The sequence below is a fragment of the Monodon monoceros genome, unplaced genomic scaffold (assembly GCF_005190385.1).
Source record: "Monodon monoceros isolate NGI ecotype Baffin Bay Population unplaced genomic scaffold, NGI_Narwhal_1 Super_Scaffold_11, whole genome shotgun sequence".
Classification (NCBI taxonomy): Eukaryota; Metazoa; Chordata; class Mammalia; order Artiodactyla; family Monodontidae; genus Monodon; species Monodon monoceros.
In genome coordinates this window covers 131,371,876-131,386,691 of record NW_021703767.1, presented here as the reverse complement: position 1 = coordinate 131,386,691, position 14,816 = coordinate 131,371,876, and the positions used below count along the sequence as shown (strand labels likewise).

General features: G+C 36.4%; 1 protein-coding gene across 4 annotated transcripts in view; it reads left to right on the top strand.

The window, feature by feature from the left end:
* Positions 1-14,816, top strand: part of ATP2C1 (ATPase secretory pathway Ca2+ transporting 1) — a 101,589-nt gene that overhangs the window by 33,103 nt on the left and 53,670 nt on the right. For 3 of the 4 annotated variants that reach the window (XM_029214066.1, XM_029214065.1, XM_029214067.1), the window contains 5 exons: positions 4,846-4,956; positions 6,405-6,521; positions 9,352-9,441; positions 11,438-11,473; positions 14,685-14,746. In XM_029214066.1, the coding sequence (XP_029069899.1) occupies positions 4,846-4,956; positions 6,405-6,521; positions 9,352-9,441; positions 11,438-11,473; positions 14,685-14,746 (416 nt within the window). Of the gene's footprint in view, positions 1-2,057; positions 2,132-4,845; positions 4,957-6,404; positions 6,522-9,351; positions 9,442-11,437; positions 11,474-14,684; positions 14,747-14,816 lie in introns of all 4 variants that reach the window. The other variant, XM_029214068.1, reaches the window with a different exon arrangement.

The window sequence follows — 14,816 nt, the reverse complement described above, 5'->3', positions numbered from 1 at the left end:
AAAATGGTTTATTTCAGGTGGTTAAGATGGTTACCTTCAACTTCTGTGAACTTACTTGTATTTTATAAGTCTCAAAATTGAAGCATTACTAAATCACTCAAAGATTGTTTTTAAGCTGAAATGTTTGCATAATAGCACAATAATACGTAATAGCTGCCAAAGTTTTCCATAGTGGTTGCACCTTTTAACAGTTCACCAACAGCATATGAGCGTTCCAGTTTCTCTGCATTCTCTCCAACACGTCTTATTGGCAGTCTTTTTAAGTTTAGCTATCCTAGTGGGTGTGAGGTATTATCTGATTATGGTTTTAATATGTGTTTGCCTCATGACTAATGATGTTGAGGAGCTTCTCTTGTGCTTATTGCTCATTTGTATATCTTCTTTGTAGGAATATATGTTGAAATATTTTACTCATTTTTAATTGGGTTATTGGTCCTTTTTTCTTTTATTGTTGAATTGTAGGAGTTTATATATTGTAGATATAAGCCCCTTATCAGATAAATGACTTGCAGATATTTTTTTCCCATTCCGTGGGTTATCTTTTTAACTTTCTTCATGGTGTCCTTTGCAGCACAAAATTTAAAAATTTTGATGATGTGCAATCTTTTTCTTTTGTTTCCTGTACTTTTGGCATTATGTCTAGGATGCCATGGTCAAAAAGATTTAAGCCCATGTCTTCTAAGAGTTTTATAGTTTCAGCTCTTACATTTAGGTCTTTGATCCATTTTGAATTAATATATATAAATTATATGGTGTGAGGGAGGGGTATAGCTTTAATCTTTTTTGTGTGGTTATCCAGTTGTCCCAGCACCATTCGTTGAAAAGAGTCTCCAAGTATTCTTTACCAGGGTGAATAGTGTTACTATTTAGCATATAAGACAAGCTAGAAATCTAGTTCATCATCATGTCCTGTCATTTTTACCTCTACTTCTACTATTTCTGCACCTCATCACCCTGTCCAAGCTACATTAGGCTGTTGTTTAGACTTATGTAATAGGTTCCAGACTGGTCATATTCTCACCACTTTTACTCTCCACTCCTTTTATTTTCCAACTTGTGGCCTTTATTTATTATTATTATTTTTCATACCACAGTTCAGGGCCTTCCTTTTGCTCTTAAGATCAATATAGAAATTCTACAGTATGGCCCATAGGACCCTGTAGGATCCCCACCCACTTCTTTAGCCTGTTTTTGCTTTGTATGTTGTCTTGATTTCTTCAATCCAGATACTTCTCAGAGGAGTGTTTCAATATGCTCCCCCCACCATAGCGACCAACGTGCCTGCATACTTGTGTTACTCTGCCTTCCCATCTGTAACTGAATGAACTGTTATCTAAGGCCAGCCCTATTCAAAATTGGCCAGATTCCACCCCTCTCATTTAGTCCAGAACATCGCTTTATCAGTTGTCCTGTCTCTCTTCTGTGTTGTTAGTTATCATTCTAATCAACATACAAACATGATGTTATTTCTTCTATCTTAAAAAAAAAAACCCAACTCTTGACCCTACATTTCATTCTGTCTATGATCCCATTTCCCTGCTCCTCTTTTGCATCACAATGGGAATTACTTATACTTGGCTGTCTCTTAACTTCTCTCCTGCTGTTTCTGCTGAACCCACTCCTGATTTTTGGGTCCCACTATACTACACTGAACTGATTTATTTATCTCCTTGTCACCAAGTCCTGTGGTCAGTTCTCAGTTCTTATCTTAATTTTTCAGTAACATTTGGCCCAGCCCATTACACTGTCCTTGAAATACTTGCTTCTGTCTTGGTTCTCCTTTTACCTCACTGGTTGCTCCTTCTTGGTCTTTTCTCTTGGTCACTGCTCATCTTGGATTTCTGTCTGTTGGGAGGATGCCCTAGGGTCAGCCTGCAGACCTCTTCCCTTTCTTCTGTGCTGGTGTGTATGTTTATCCTCAGATTTAATACCATTTATATGCTCATGACGACATGTGCTTGCTTCAGCCTGGACCTCTCCTAGGTGCACATGTACCCACCTTCCTCCTGGACATTTCTACCTAGATGTCTAATAGCTGGTTCCCTTGCTTCTTTCAGGTCTCTGCCCAAATGTCACCTTACTGGAGAGGTCTTCCTTGTGGTGTCCACCAGCCCTCACCATATAAAATGAAGTAACTCCTCCTTTGCTTATTCTTCTTTTCTTAATTGTTTTCTAGAACATTTATCATGTATTATTTATGGTCTTTTGCTTCCTATTGGTATGTAGCTCCATGAGGATAGAGTTCTTACCTGTTTGGTCACTTTTCAAGAATAATAAGCATCGATTATGTGTCAAAGGACTGAGTGAGTGAGTGGATGAATGTTGGCCATCTTTAGTACTTCACTCGCCGTGCTCCCCCTTCCTCACACGTTCAGTTCCTTCTGTTCTTCCATCCCCTCCCTCAGGCAGCTTCTTGCCTCTCACTTCCATAAGCATCACTTCCTCATCAGACCTCTCCTGTCCTGATTGTAGTCTCTGATTGCAAGCGCCCTTAGCCGTGGACTCCTTCATAGTAGTGATCATTATCAGTTTCCATTCATTTTTGCTATTCTTTGTTAATACCTGTCTTCTGTTTCCCTCCAGTTGCACTCCTTATTTTGCTCTCTGTTAAATTCTAAGGGCCTAGCACAGAGTCAGATTCTCAATAAATGGCAGGTGTTTGTTAAAAGAGTAAATGAATGAACAAATTAAAATATTCTTATGATTTATGTAACTAACGACCCATCTGAGTTGGTAAATCTCTGTAACATTTGCTTAAAAAGAAAATAGGATTAAAATTTAATGATTTCATAATTTTAAGTTGATATAGAGGCTAGTAAGCGTAAATACAGTTAACATCACTGCTTTTGGCCAAGAATTTACTGGGCTGTGGCCTCCCTCTGTTGTGGAAACTGGTCCTTATCGTGGCTGGCCATCCAGCCTCTGCCACCACCCACAGCATCTGGCACTCTTCATTCTAAGTCCTGAAGTTGGTCTGCTGTAAACTCACCCTTTGGATTTGGGGTTGCCCTCTTGCCCTTCATATATGTAGAGAGTTATCTTATCCTTTATTAAATGAAATATAGTCTCACTTCCTTCTGTTGAGATTTTTGAGCTCTTTTGGGCCCATGTAATGCTCCTGAGGGATTTTATGTAAAGTGTGTTCCAACATAGACCCTATTTATATACCAACTACTAAAGGGTAACTTTTAAAAAAAGACTTTTATGAGTAAGGCTCTTGAACCGGAGGTGGCAGTTTCCAATATATTAATGATATGTTTAATAGAAGTATGTTTAATAGAAGAATTACTAGCCTTAATAATTTATTGAGCTCATTATATTATTGAGTACGTGCATATAAATATTAAATAGTTTTGGGAGAAAATAGCTATTTCAGTGTTTATTACTAGTGGGTCAAATTATGTATTAATGGATGTAATCCTCAAACAACTTTAGGCACTATCCTCATATTATATATGAAGAAATTAATGTACGTGAATCTTAGAAATAAAAGATTTTCTTAATCTCATTGTCACTGCAGGCAGTGTAAACATATTTGATCCTTCTTAATGATTTCAGAAGATAAAATAACCATGTCAAGAAAGGTAATCTGTTTCCAATTTCCTCAGAATTTTTGGTCACTAGTATCTTCTCATTAGAAGAAAAATACTTTATGCTCTTTTCTTTGAAATACTTAAATATTTAACAATGCCTTTGTAATAGATGAGATTAGAAAATGTGTATATGATTGTTCCAGAACTTGGATGCATTGGGAAACACTTTTTTTTTTTTCCATAGCTATTTACTGTTTTTTTTGGAGTAAGTACAAAGTTTTTTTTTTTTAAATGGATACAGGTGTCTATAATAATACTTTAATAATGATAGAAACTTAAATTATTATTTTTTTGACCTTATTTGTTGTCTTAAAGAAGTGCTGCCTCAAAAACAATTTTTAGGGAAATATTTTGTCCTAAATATGTTGATTATCCAAGGTTGAAAACATTTCACCTGAAAGCTTAAAGATTTGTATCTTGGCAATAAAATGATCACTTCACTTTCAGTATTTTTTAAATCAGTGCATGTGTGGCAGCTGAAATGTTTTCTTCTCTAAAGTTTCAGCGTGGAGCTTTTTCTCCCTTTCTCATACTTTTTCAAAACTTTTTGTCTATAAAGATTCAAGTCTGGATTGGGGATTTATTTCTAGAAATGTGTTAAACACTTTTCTGTAGACATTTGCTTATGAAGCTGCATCAAGTAGGTGCCATGGTTACTATCATCTCTGTGACTCACTCTGCTTGTTCACAACCCCTTCACTCACCTGTGTGTCCTCTGCTTGTCTGGTTTCTCTGCTTTCTGTTTCCCCTCGTTTGAGAATGGGTTTGTAATTCTGATGTTCTGTCATGGTGCTTCGGTAGAGTAGCCTGGTGTCCTTTCTGGATAGTTAAGAAATGAGCTGGTCAACAGGAGTAGTTAAAATGGAGCAAGCTTAGCTGTTCCTTGTCCCTCGTGTTAAACATAATGAGTTTAGAGGATTATGACTCCATGTAATCATTGGGATCTGCTAGACAGGACATCTGTTTTACTTTTTACTCATTACACTGGTGTAGAAATAGCATCTTTTTTTAATGTGAAAATTATTTTGTGTTCTAGCTAGCACTGGTGACTTAATTTTTGAAATGTGCTTTCTGGAATAGCACATAGTATAAAATTATCTTAATAGGACTGGATACTCATTATTAGTCTGAAAATATTTGTTTTCTAACTGTGAAAAAAGGTTTCTGGGAACGTTTGAATTTTCATTTATTCTAGACTGCATTAGAATTGTTTAGTATATTCAAATATTTTTCCTTTGGTTTTATTTCCTAGGTTGCACGTTTTCAAAAAATTCCTAATGCTGAAAATGAGACAATGATTCCTGTATTGACATCAAAAAAAGCAAGTGAATTACCAGTCAGTGAAGTTGCAAGCATTCTCCAAGTAAGTGCTTGGTGGGGAGGAAGGGAGTGGATAGTAGAATGAGTCGCTTAGACTCTATAGATAAGTGCTATCTGGTAGAATTTTCTGTGATGACAGAAATATTCTGTTCTGCACTGTCCAGTGCAGTAGCCACTAGTTAAACATGACAGTTGAGGATTTAAAGTACAGATAGTTTAGGGGAGGAACTGAAATTAATTTAATTTAGTTTTTATTCATTGAAATTTAAATAGGTGCATGAGGCTAGTGGTTACCTGATTGGACAGTGCAACTCTAGATCATTAGTATTGCTAGGGACTATTTGTGCTTTGTGAGGATTAGTTGGATTAGGAAAATAATTTAATTATTAACATAAGTAGAGTTAGGAGTTTATCTTTTTTTTATGTGTTTTCTAATGTAAAAGCTAAGTGCAAGTTCAGAACTGCAAATAAACTTTGCTTATGTAATTTAATCTCTTCCTAGTTTTAAAAATCACAATCTAATGAAACATGAGGAAAAGAATATTTAAAATTCTTCCTTCAGAATTTACATATTTTAACAATGGCATTAAAAACATCGGTTATCCTTTTGTTGAGGTTTTTTTTGGGAGGCGAGTTGTATTTATACTCTGTTTTAAAACCACTTACTCTAAATATATTTGTGTCACAAGACTATTAGTGAACTCTATTATAAAGCTTTTGGCCAGAGAAACTTAATTATTTTAGAGATGCAAATAATTTATTCTTTAATGATAGTTAAAATAATAAATCACGAGAGGCAGTGACTGAAGAATGTAGGTGGTGTTCATAGGGCATAAAATGTCCCAAGAACCAGTTAATGTTAACTTCATTATTTTGAGTAATTTAGGAACCACAGATTTTCTGCTTGGAATAAATATACAGTCCAAGAGCAAAAGGTAACACCAATCTCAGAATTTTGATAGGCTCAGAGAACAAGAAAGATGCATGATCTTTTGGAGAAACTAATTTTAGAAAACAACAAGACAACAGTGAAAATGAAGAAAACTAGTTAAAATGTACTGGTATTTTGTTTTCTGTACATCCTGACTGGTTTGTGTTATTTCTCTTTCTCCAAAGAGAATCATAATTTTTTTGTTTGTTAAACTCTATCTTGTTGCTTACATTAAAAATTTTTTACTGAGGTATAATTTATATAAAATACAGTGTACTCATATTAAATGTACAGTTTGCATTTTGACAGATGTAACCACCACCACAATTAAGATGTAGAAAATTTTCATCACTCCGAAAGGCTTCCACATGTTTTTTGCAGCTAATCCCTCCCACTGCTCTGGCCCCAGGCAACCACTGATATGCTTTCTGTTCCCATAGATTGGTTTTGACTGTCATAGAAGTTCCTGTAAGTGTGATCATACGTATGTACTTTTTTTGTGTTTTCTTTTTTTTTCTCTGCTAATATTCTCAATGACTTTTATGGGTAAAATCTCATAGGCTGATCTTCAGAATGGTCTAAACAAATGTGAAGTAAGTCATCGGAGAGCTTTCCATGGCTGGAATGAGTTTGATATCAGTGAAGATGAGCCACTATGGAAGAAGTATATTTCTCAGGTGAGATATTTTTATTTTCTCCTGCTGTGTAACTTACATGTATTTTTGTAAATGTAGTTGTTTACTTTTGTGAAGTTATTTATGGAGAAAGGAAATAATTTTTTTAAATGTTTTTTACCTAAATTTTTTCATTTGTTAGAGTTTATTGTTACATTGGAATTTCTATGATTTTAGTGTACAGATCTTTAAGGACATATTACATGGAGGTGATACTATTAACATTAGTTTCCTTTGCAGGTGTCTTAACTTAAATATTTTTTATTATAGAAATGCTAATTTTTTTAAAAGTAATATGGCTAGCTTAGAAAATTAGTAAAAGTTAGGTCATTTGACTGCCTGGGTACAAGTTCCACCTTTATTTCTTACTAGCTCTGTGCTGTTTATTATCCTCTGAGCCTTATCTATAAAATGGGGATAATAATCTTAGGAGATAGTAAGCTATCAGTAGATTATAGCTATTTTTAATTATATTTTATTAATGTCCTAATCTTTTCAGAAAGATTTACTGTAGGATTTTTCTTATCTTTATGACAAGTGTATTAGTGAAAAGCGAAAAAACTCCTATGGGGCTTCCCTGGTGGCGCAGTGGTTTAGAGTCCGCCTGCCGATGCAGGGGACACGGGTTCGTGCCCCGGTCCGGGAAGATCCCACATGCCGCGGAGTGGCTGGGCCCGTGAGCCATGGCCGCTGAGCTTGTGCATCCGGAGCCTGTGCTCCGCAACGGGAAGAGGCCACAACAGTGAGAGGCCTGCGTACCAAAAAAAAAAAAAAAAAACTCCTATGGCCAGTTTTCAAGTAGTAAGATTAGTTTGCCAAACAAATAAATTCTTTTTTTTTTTGGGGGGGGCGGTACGCGGGCCTATCACTGTTGTGGCCTCTTCCCGTTGCGGAGCACAGGCTCAGCGGCCATGGCTCACGGGCCCAGCCACTCCGCGGCGGCCATGGCTCACGGGCCCAGCCACTCCGCGGCATGTGGGATCTTCCCGGACCGGGGCACGAACCCGTGTCCCCTGCATCGGCAGGCGGACTCTCTAAACCACTGCGCCACCAGGGAAGCCCCAAATAAATTCTTTTTAGTGAAGAAACTTTCTAATGCCTTCTAAGCTGCAGGTTCTTTTTTAAAAATATCTTCGTTTAACTTTGCTAAAGAGCCTTGCCTGTTAATGAACCAAAATTTATCATTTTTAACTTATTTAAATGAATTTGTCTAAAGTAGAAAAGCTGAATTTTTAGAGAAGAACCTTGTATCTGTCTTGTTTTTATTGGAATATTTTTTATATGTATATCTGTATTCTCACATTTACCACATTTCCACATTACCTAAAACTTCAGAAGTTTACTCTGGATTTATAAATTACAGTGATTTGACTTATCACTAGGCAGTATGATTTTTAATGTTTTGCTTTCTTGATCCTGTTTCAAAGCTAGAGTACCTGCATCATGAGATTGCTGTGAGAATGAAATGAAATAGTGCCTGTAATGTAGTTAAGCGCAAGCAGTAATTAACAGTAAATATCAGTTGTTAATCGTAAAGCCCTGGACCACTCCCCACTCCTCTACAGAGAACACTGAATTTGTTGTTCTGCAAACATTTGGAGCCTGCCATCTATTAGGTGGTTTCCTTAGTACCACGGCACAGCTGTTTTAGGGTGAAATAAAATGATCATGGGCCTTGCTCTCAAAGTGTGGTGATAGCAGCTAATGTTTGAGGGGTTTGTAGTTTACACAGTGATTTAATATACATTCTTGGTTAATGCTTACCACAGTTTTTAGTACAAGGTAGGGAAGCACCCCCAGGGCTTAAAAAATTAAGGTCACACAAAATTGGAGCTGGATTCAAACCCAGGTACTCTGGCTCAGTTCGTGTGTAGTTTGTCAACCCTGAACCACATTGCAGTTGTACTTTTATTTTGCTGGAGTAGTGATTTTCAATCCTCTGTGCATTAGAATCACTTGGGGAGTGCTTTTAAAATGCTGAAGCCTGGGCCCTGTGCCCGGAGATTCTGATTTGATTGCTCTGGTGTGAACCTGGGCATTTGTTGGAAACTCTTCACGTGATTCTGATGTGAAGCAGGGTTGCAACCGCTGTGCCAAGGAATGGAGCCATAAAGGGAGTGGAAGGTGGTGGCGTCTAACTTCACAGTTATGATATCCAGGGGCTGAGGCTCTCTGCTGGGCTGGATTCTTTGCAAAGTTACTTTGCAACTTTGACGGCGACTGGCACCGTTTCATCAGAGGAAGGCATTCTGGCAGCAGAGCTCTGATGTTTAACTAGGATGTCCAACTGGAAGAATTTGGGGTGGCTCTGGTGCTTGGTCATTTAAGAGCTGCCTGATTGAGTTGGTGCTGTGGTTTGTTTCTTTAGATACTTTTGTCTCTGCTAGCTAGATGTCAGGAAAACCAGTGTTGGGGAAATCTTCAGCTTCTTCTGTGGTGAGGATCTTACTGTCTGCTCTTAGCTGCCCCGCCCCTCCCCTAGTGGGGGGTGGTTATTCCTGTGGTGGGTGGGTCAACCACAGAATTGTAATCTACACCCACTTACTTATAGTATAGGAATGCTGAGGAATGTTTGGAATTTATAATTTAGGTGTTCTACCCAGTGCTTAATGTAAACCTTTAGCTTAAAAGTTATTTTCCATTTATTCTAGCCCGGGTAGAAATTCAGAACAGCTTATAGTATACTAAAAATACATGTGTACTATAAGGAATTGGTAAATTCTTAGTTTTAAGTAATAATGCCCTGATAGTTGTTTTTTTTAGGCTTTTGCTGTGCTGGTACACAACTGTTTCATACAAAACTGTTGAATTGCTGTTTTTTTTTCACTTTCAGTTTAAAAATCCCCTTATTATGCTGCTTCTGGCTTCTGCAGTCATCAGTGTTTTAATGCATCAGTTTGATGATGCTGTCAGTATCACTGTGGTAAGAAAAAATATATCTTTTTAAAAATTGTTAATCATATAAATTAGGATTGGCTTTTATTTTAGAAAATGAATTGAGACATGCCTTAATGCTTCTTCAGGTTTTTTTGTTAAAATCCAAATTCTGGTTTTAGTTGCAGTGATCTCATGTAATGTTCAAGGGTCTGTGATTGGCACCCTAGAATTATTTAACAATCCGATAATTTCACAGATATGAAATATTTTATAATAGTTTTCCAGTTAAATATTTTACTTTCCAATTGAGAATACGTTTGAGTAATCGTGAACTGAAGCCTGATATTTAAAAAATTAAAAGTATTATTTAACAGTGTACTCTGTATTTTATTCTTTCCAGTTAGGTTATTCTGGCTTTCATCTTTTTTTTTTTTTTCTTGCCCTTCTGTTTCATTGTAGTATAAAAATTTATAGTAAGTATAAGCGTTGATTAAAGCAAGTGTGTTAGGCTTAAGAACACAGTAGAAATGAACGTAGAGCTGTGATTCACCAGCTCTTGCTTGTGGACTCCCAGGAGTCTCTGAGATTCTTTTAAGGGAGCATATGAGGTCAAAACTACTTTCATAAAACTAAAAACATTGTCTTTTTGCTATAGACATTTGCATCAGTGGCGCAAAAGTGATGGCGGGTAAAACTGTTAGAGCTTCGGCTTGAATCAAAATAATGGCAACAAACTGTCTAGTAGTCATTGTTTTCTTTCACTGTTTCTCTTAGCAGTATTTTTGATAAAACAGTAAAAATTAATTTTATTAAGTCTTGATCCTTAAATATATACCTTTTTAATGTTCTGTGTGATGAAATGGGAAGTACGCATTGAAGTATGCATGGTTGTTTCAAGGAAAGGCTGTGTGCTGAGCTGAACTAGCCTTTTACTCGAAAGAATGACTGATAGACAAACTATGGTTATTAAGACTTGGATAACTGGCATACTTTTTTTGAAAGTGAGTGGCATGAGCCTATCACTACAAGAAAAACAACTGACAGAATTTGTTGCCAATGGTAAAATTCAAGCTTTCAGTGATAATTAGAATTTTGCAAAAATTTTATGCATTATTTTATGCTGGACAGCTTCCCAGTATTTAAGACCTTATTCTAATAAGATCAGTAGTGATTTTAGTGGATGTGATTTTTTTTTTAACTATTATGAAATGTGTCAACACTTGAAAGATTTGAATAACCAAGTGAATTAGTCTTTTCTAAATGACCAGTGCATGATGATACAAAATGTTCGGTGACAAAAGAGCCATGAAACATGCAAAAGAGATCAGTAGATTTTAATATAATAGATTATGAAAAGTTCATTGATATAGTTTTAGGTTCTATATTGCAAATTACTTTTAAAGTAACAGTTGTCTAATTTTGGTGTAGCTAAGAATAATATCCACAATCATCTGAAAAGGCTTTTAAAATACTCCTCCCTTTTTTCAGCAATATCTGAATGAGGCTGAATTTTGTTCATATACTTCAGCCTAATCAGCATATCAATAGATTGAATGCAGAAGCAGATACGAGAATCTGGCTTTGTATTAAAGCAGACATTAAAGATAGAAAAATTGAAAACACTGCCACTTTTCCCACAATTGTTTTGGGGGAATATTTTTCATAAAAAATGTTGTATGTTAACGTGTAATGGGCTTACTTTTTTTTAGATAATAAGTAGAAATTAAAACTGAGTGATCGAAAACGTATTTAATATGGTAAATCTCAATAGCTGGAAGTCACATAAACAAAAGCTGGTCCTCCGTTTGTAAGAGCATAAAGGGATTCTGAGATCAAAGAGTTTGAGAAACCTTCCTGGGGAGGCAGGTCCCTGTCACCTATCCGATTTTCCCCACAGGCCTCAAGGCGGAGTTGTGATTCCTTCCCTGGCTGTTTTGTGCTTAGTGTCTGGTGTCTTGGGGCTGCAGATAGAGTCAGAAAAATAAGATATGATTAACAGTTATTACAATGTCTTATTTAAAAAGGTTGTTTGTTTTGTTTAGGCAATACTTATCGTCGTTACGGTCGCCTTTGTTCAGGTGAGTAAGTAGCCTATTTTGATGACATAAAAATGGTATTTTAGTTAATTGCTTAAAAAAATCAAGGTGGCTTATGTTAGTTAAAATGTATAGTTAATGGGTATGTTGGTCAGAACAATTTATTCTTTGTTTTTGAAATAATTTCAAAAACAATAATTCTGCAAGGAAGTTTGTGGAACCAACTTGACTGCTTTGGTTTAGGCAGTGGCATGAAGAAATCTAGTTTTTTATTTGATGATGTTAAAGATAACTGAAGCAGATGGAAGCAAAAAGTACAGTAATAGAAATAAAATCCAGGAGTAGGCTTTTAAATTTTTTCCAGTTAAAAAATTGGGCCAGAGTTCAAATTGCTCATTCCTCAATGGAAGGGATGTTCTGATCTGGATTGAACTCCCTGTTCAGCATAGACATTGAAACAGTAAAGAAGATATATGAAAAGGAACCCCCTTTAAAAAATTAATGTGAATAATGTGAAGATAATGTCTGGATTTCTGTTGACCAGTATAGATATAAATAAAAACATGGGCTTAGTTTTATGTTTATTTAAATATCTGATAACTTCTTTAGGTTTTAGAACAGTGTTGGCAGGTGTCATTTGATTAGCTAAAAGTTTTAAAGCATGGTTAATAAGACTAGAAGAATTATTCTAGTTTAGGGAAAAATTAATATGGCATTTGAAATTCATGTTAATTTGAATCTTAAGACTATATTTTAAGTGGCTGTGGTTATTTCCACATCTATGATTTATTCCTTGGGTATTTCCTGTCATCATCCAGTTTTCCTGTGGTAACCTCTAATTTAGTAATTTGTTTTATAGTCACCCAGTGTAGAAAAGCCGGTTTTAATCAGGTTATCTGCAGCAAGTTTGTGAGTTGCATTAGTACACCATCAGGGATCCTGTATCTAGGGAATACTTTTGCTTAGAACAGATAAAAGTTGCCTTAGGGCAGGTGGCGGGTTAGTTTAGTAGAGGTTATTCCAGGCTGAGCCTCATTGGACACACCTATTCATTTGGTCATGTGGGTGGTACGCCGCACTGGACCAGTAACTGGAACCCTTTTGCATCTTTAATAATGCTACAGATGTATGGAGTGGCTTGCTTCAGAAGTATTCTTACAGTATTATCACTTTGTATGGAAGACATTAGTAGCTTGGTAATAGCCCCTACTCTCAGAAAAAATCCCACAAAATTTCTATTTTAACGTACTCAGTGTGGACTTTTACACAGAGATAGTGTTACACACCTTAAATGTAGTGGCTGAAACCATCTGCCAAATATCTTTATGATAGGTTCATTTGATAGGTTCATTATTTATATGTGTTTTTACCTGTGTTTTAGGAGGAGAATGCTTTTTATTATTTACATCTGCCTTCCCCCCTTTCTAATCTCAATTTCCCATCCTCATTGTACACCCTTGCAGTCATAAAAATAGCTAATTGTTTCGTATAGTCATATATTGATGCCACCTTACAATAAATTTAAAATTTAACTTTTAGGTGTTCATTTGAGATGCCTGTCAAGTTTGTGTTGAAGGATCATTTTGATATAGAGGTATCTTTGTAGTTGTAGTGAGTAAAGGCTAAGAAGTCTGAAGAGGGAGGTAAAGATTGGGCAGCTTCTATGTCATTTATTAGGATCTAGGAGTAATGAGTGTTTTCTAGCCTTTTATGGAATTTTTGGGTAAAACTTCCAAATTCCTTAATATCCTTGGTATGATTGGGGGAGGGGTGTCTTTGTAATTTTTTTTTAAAATTGAAGTATAGTTGAGATGCAGTATTGTTTCAGGTGCAGTATACAGTGATTTGATATTTGCATGCATTATGAAATGATCACCATAAGCCTAGTAACCGTCTGTCCCCATACAGAATTATTGTAATGTTCCTTATGCTGTATATTACCCTGGGTGTCTTGTGATTTTTATATTTACAGATTTACCTTACTCTCACATTTGTTCCTCTTGCTTAAGTAGTAAAGACAGATTTAGTTCTAAGTTATTCATATACAGCTTTGCATTTTCTATTTGAAAACGTTTGTGATGGGTATGCAGTTTTGATTAGTGCTAGCACTGCAGTCATTTCAAAACACCCCCCGACTTTCACTCCCACTACTCTCCCTGCCCCTTCCTCTCCCTTTTTTTTGAGGTACGCGGGCCTCTCACTGTTGTGGCCTCTCCTGTTGCGGAGCGTAGGCTCAGCGGCCACGGCTCACGGGCCCAGCCGCTCCGCGGCATGTGGGATCTTCCTGGACCAGGGCACGAACCCGTGTCCCCTGCATCGGCAGGCGGACCCTCAACCACTGCGCCACCAGGGAAGCCCTCTTCTCCCTTTTTAACCTTAGATCAAAAGATTGGTGTACTTAGTGCAGACATGAGACAAAAATAGCAGTGATGTTGTGTGAAGCAAGACAGCCCACATTACTGAGGTGAAGGATGTCTCTGACTCTCAGCTGTGATTGTATGGTTGGAGGAAGGCTGGAGCCTCACAGTTAGGGCCCCTGAGAATTTCCCCTTCCAGGTAATTCAGTCATGGGAAAGGGTAGGGCAGCCACATCTCTCTCCTTGTTTAACTTACGTTCTTCCCAAGAAGATTTGTTTCACAAACCTTTACAGTTGCCTTGGGCTTGAATCCTCAACACCAGTGTTGTTTGCAGTTAATTGTCTTTGACTTCCTTGGTCATTAAACACTAAAAGTAAAGTTATCTTAATTATGAGGCTCAATGATCTTAACTTTTAATGACTGAAAACTCTACTTTTTGGACACACTAATCAGTTTTCTTCACTTTCTTATAAGTAACTTGACCTTAGGTTTGCACATTGAATATCGAAATATAAAATTGAGGGACTTCCCTGGTGGCCCAGTGGTTAAGACTCGCACTTGCAATGCAGGGGACGTGGGTTCGATCCCTGGTTGGGGAACTAAGATCCCACATACTGCGTGGTGTGCCAGCACCCCCCCCCCAAAATATATATATATATATAAAAAATTGAGAATACTTAATTATCAAAAATTGGTTACTATATATTTAACATAAAGGACAAGCTTTTATGGGTAGGAATATAAATGCAAGTAAAGAGAAAGATAAAATTCGGAGAAATGTTAAAATAATGATTGGGGTCAATATTTAGTTAAGTCTAACATAGTATATGTTCTTAAGAATGTACATATTTGCATTTCTTTATAAATATTTTTTCTTAATTTTTTTTTTTAATAGGAATATCGTTCAGAAAAATCTCTTGAAGAACTGAGTAAACTTATGCCACCAGAATGCCATTGGTATGATCCTTGTTTCTGATACGGATTTCTACTCTTAAAAGTAGAAATTAAATGTGACTATTACAGTGTA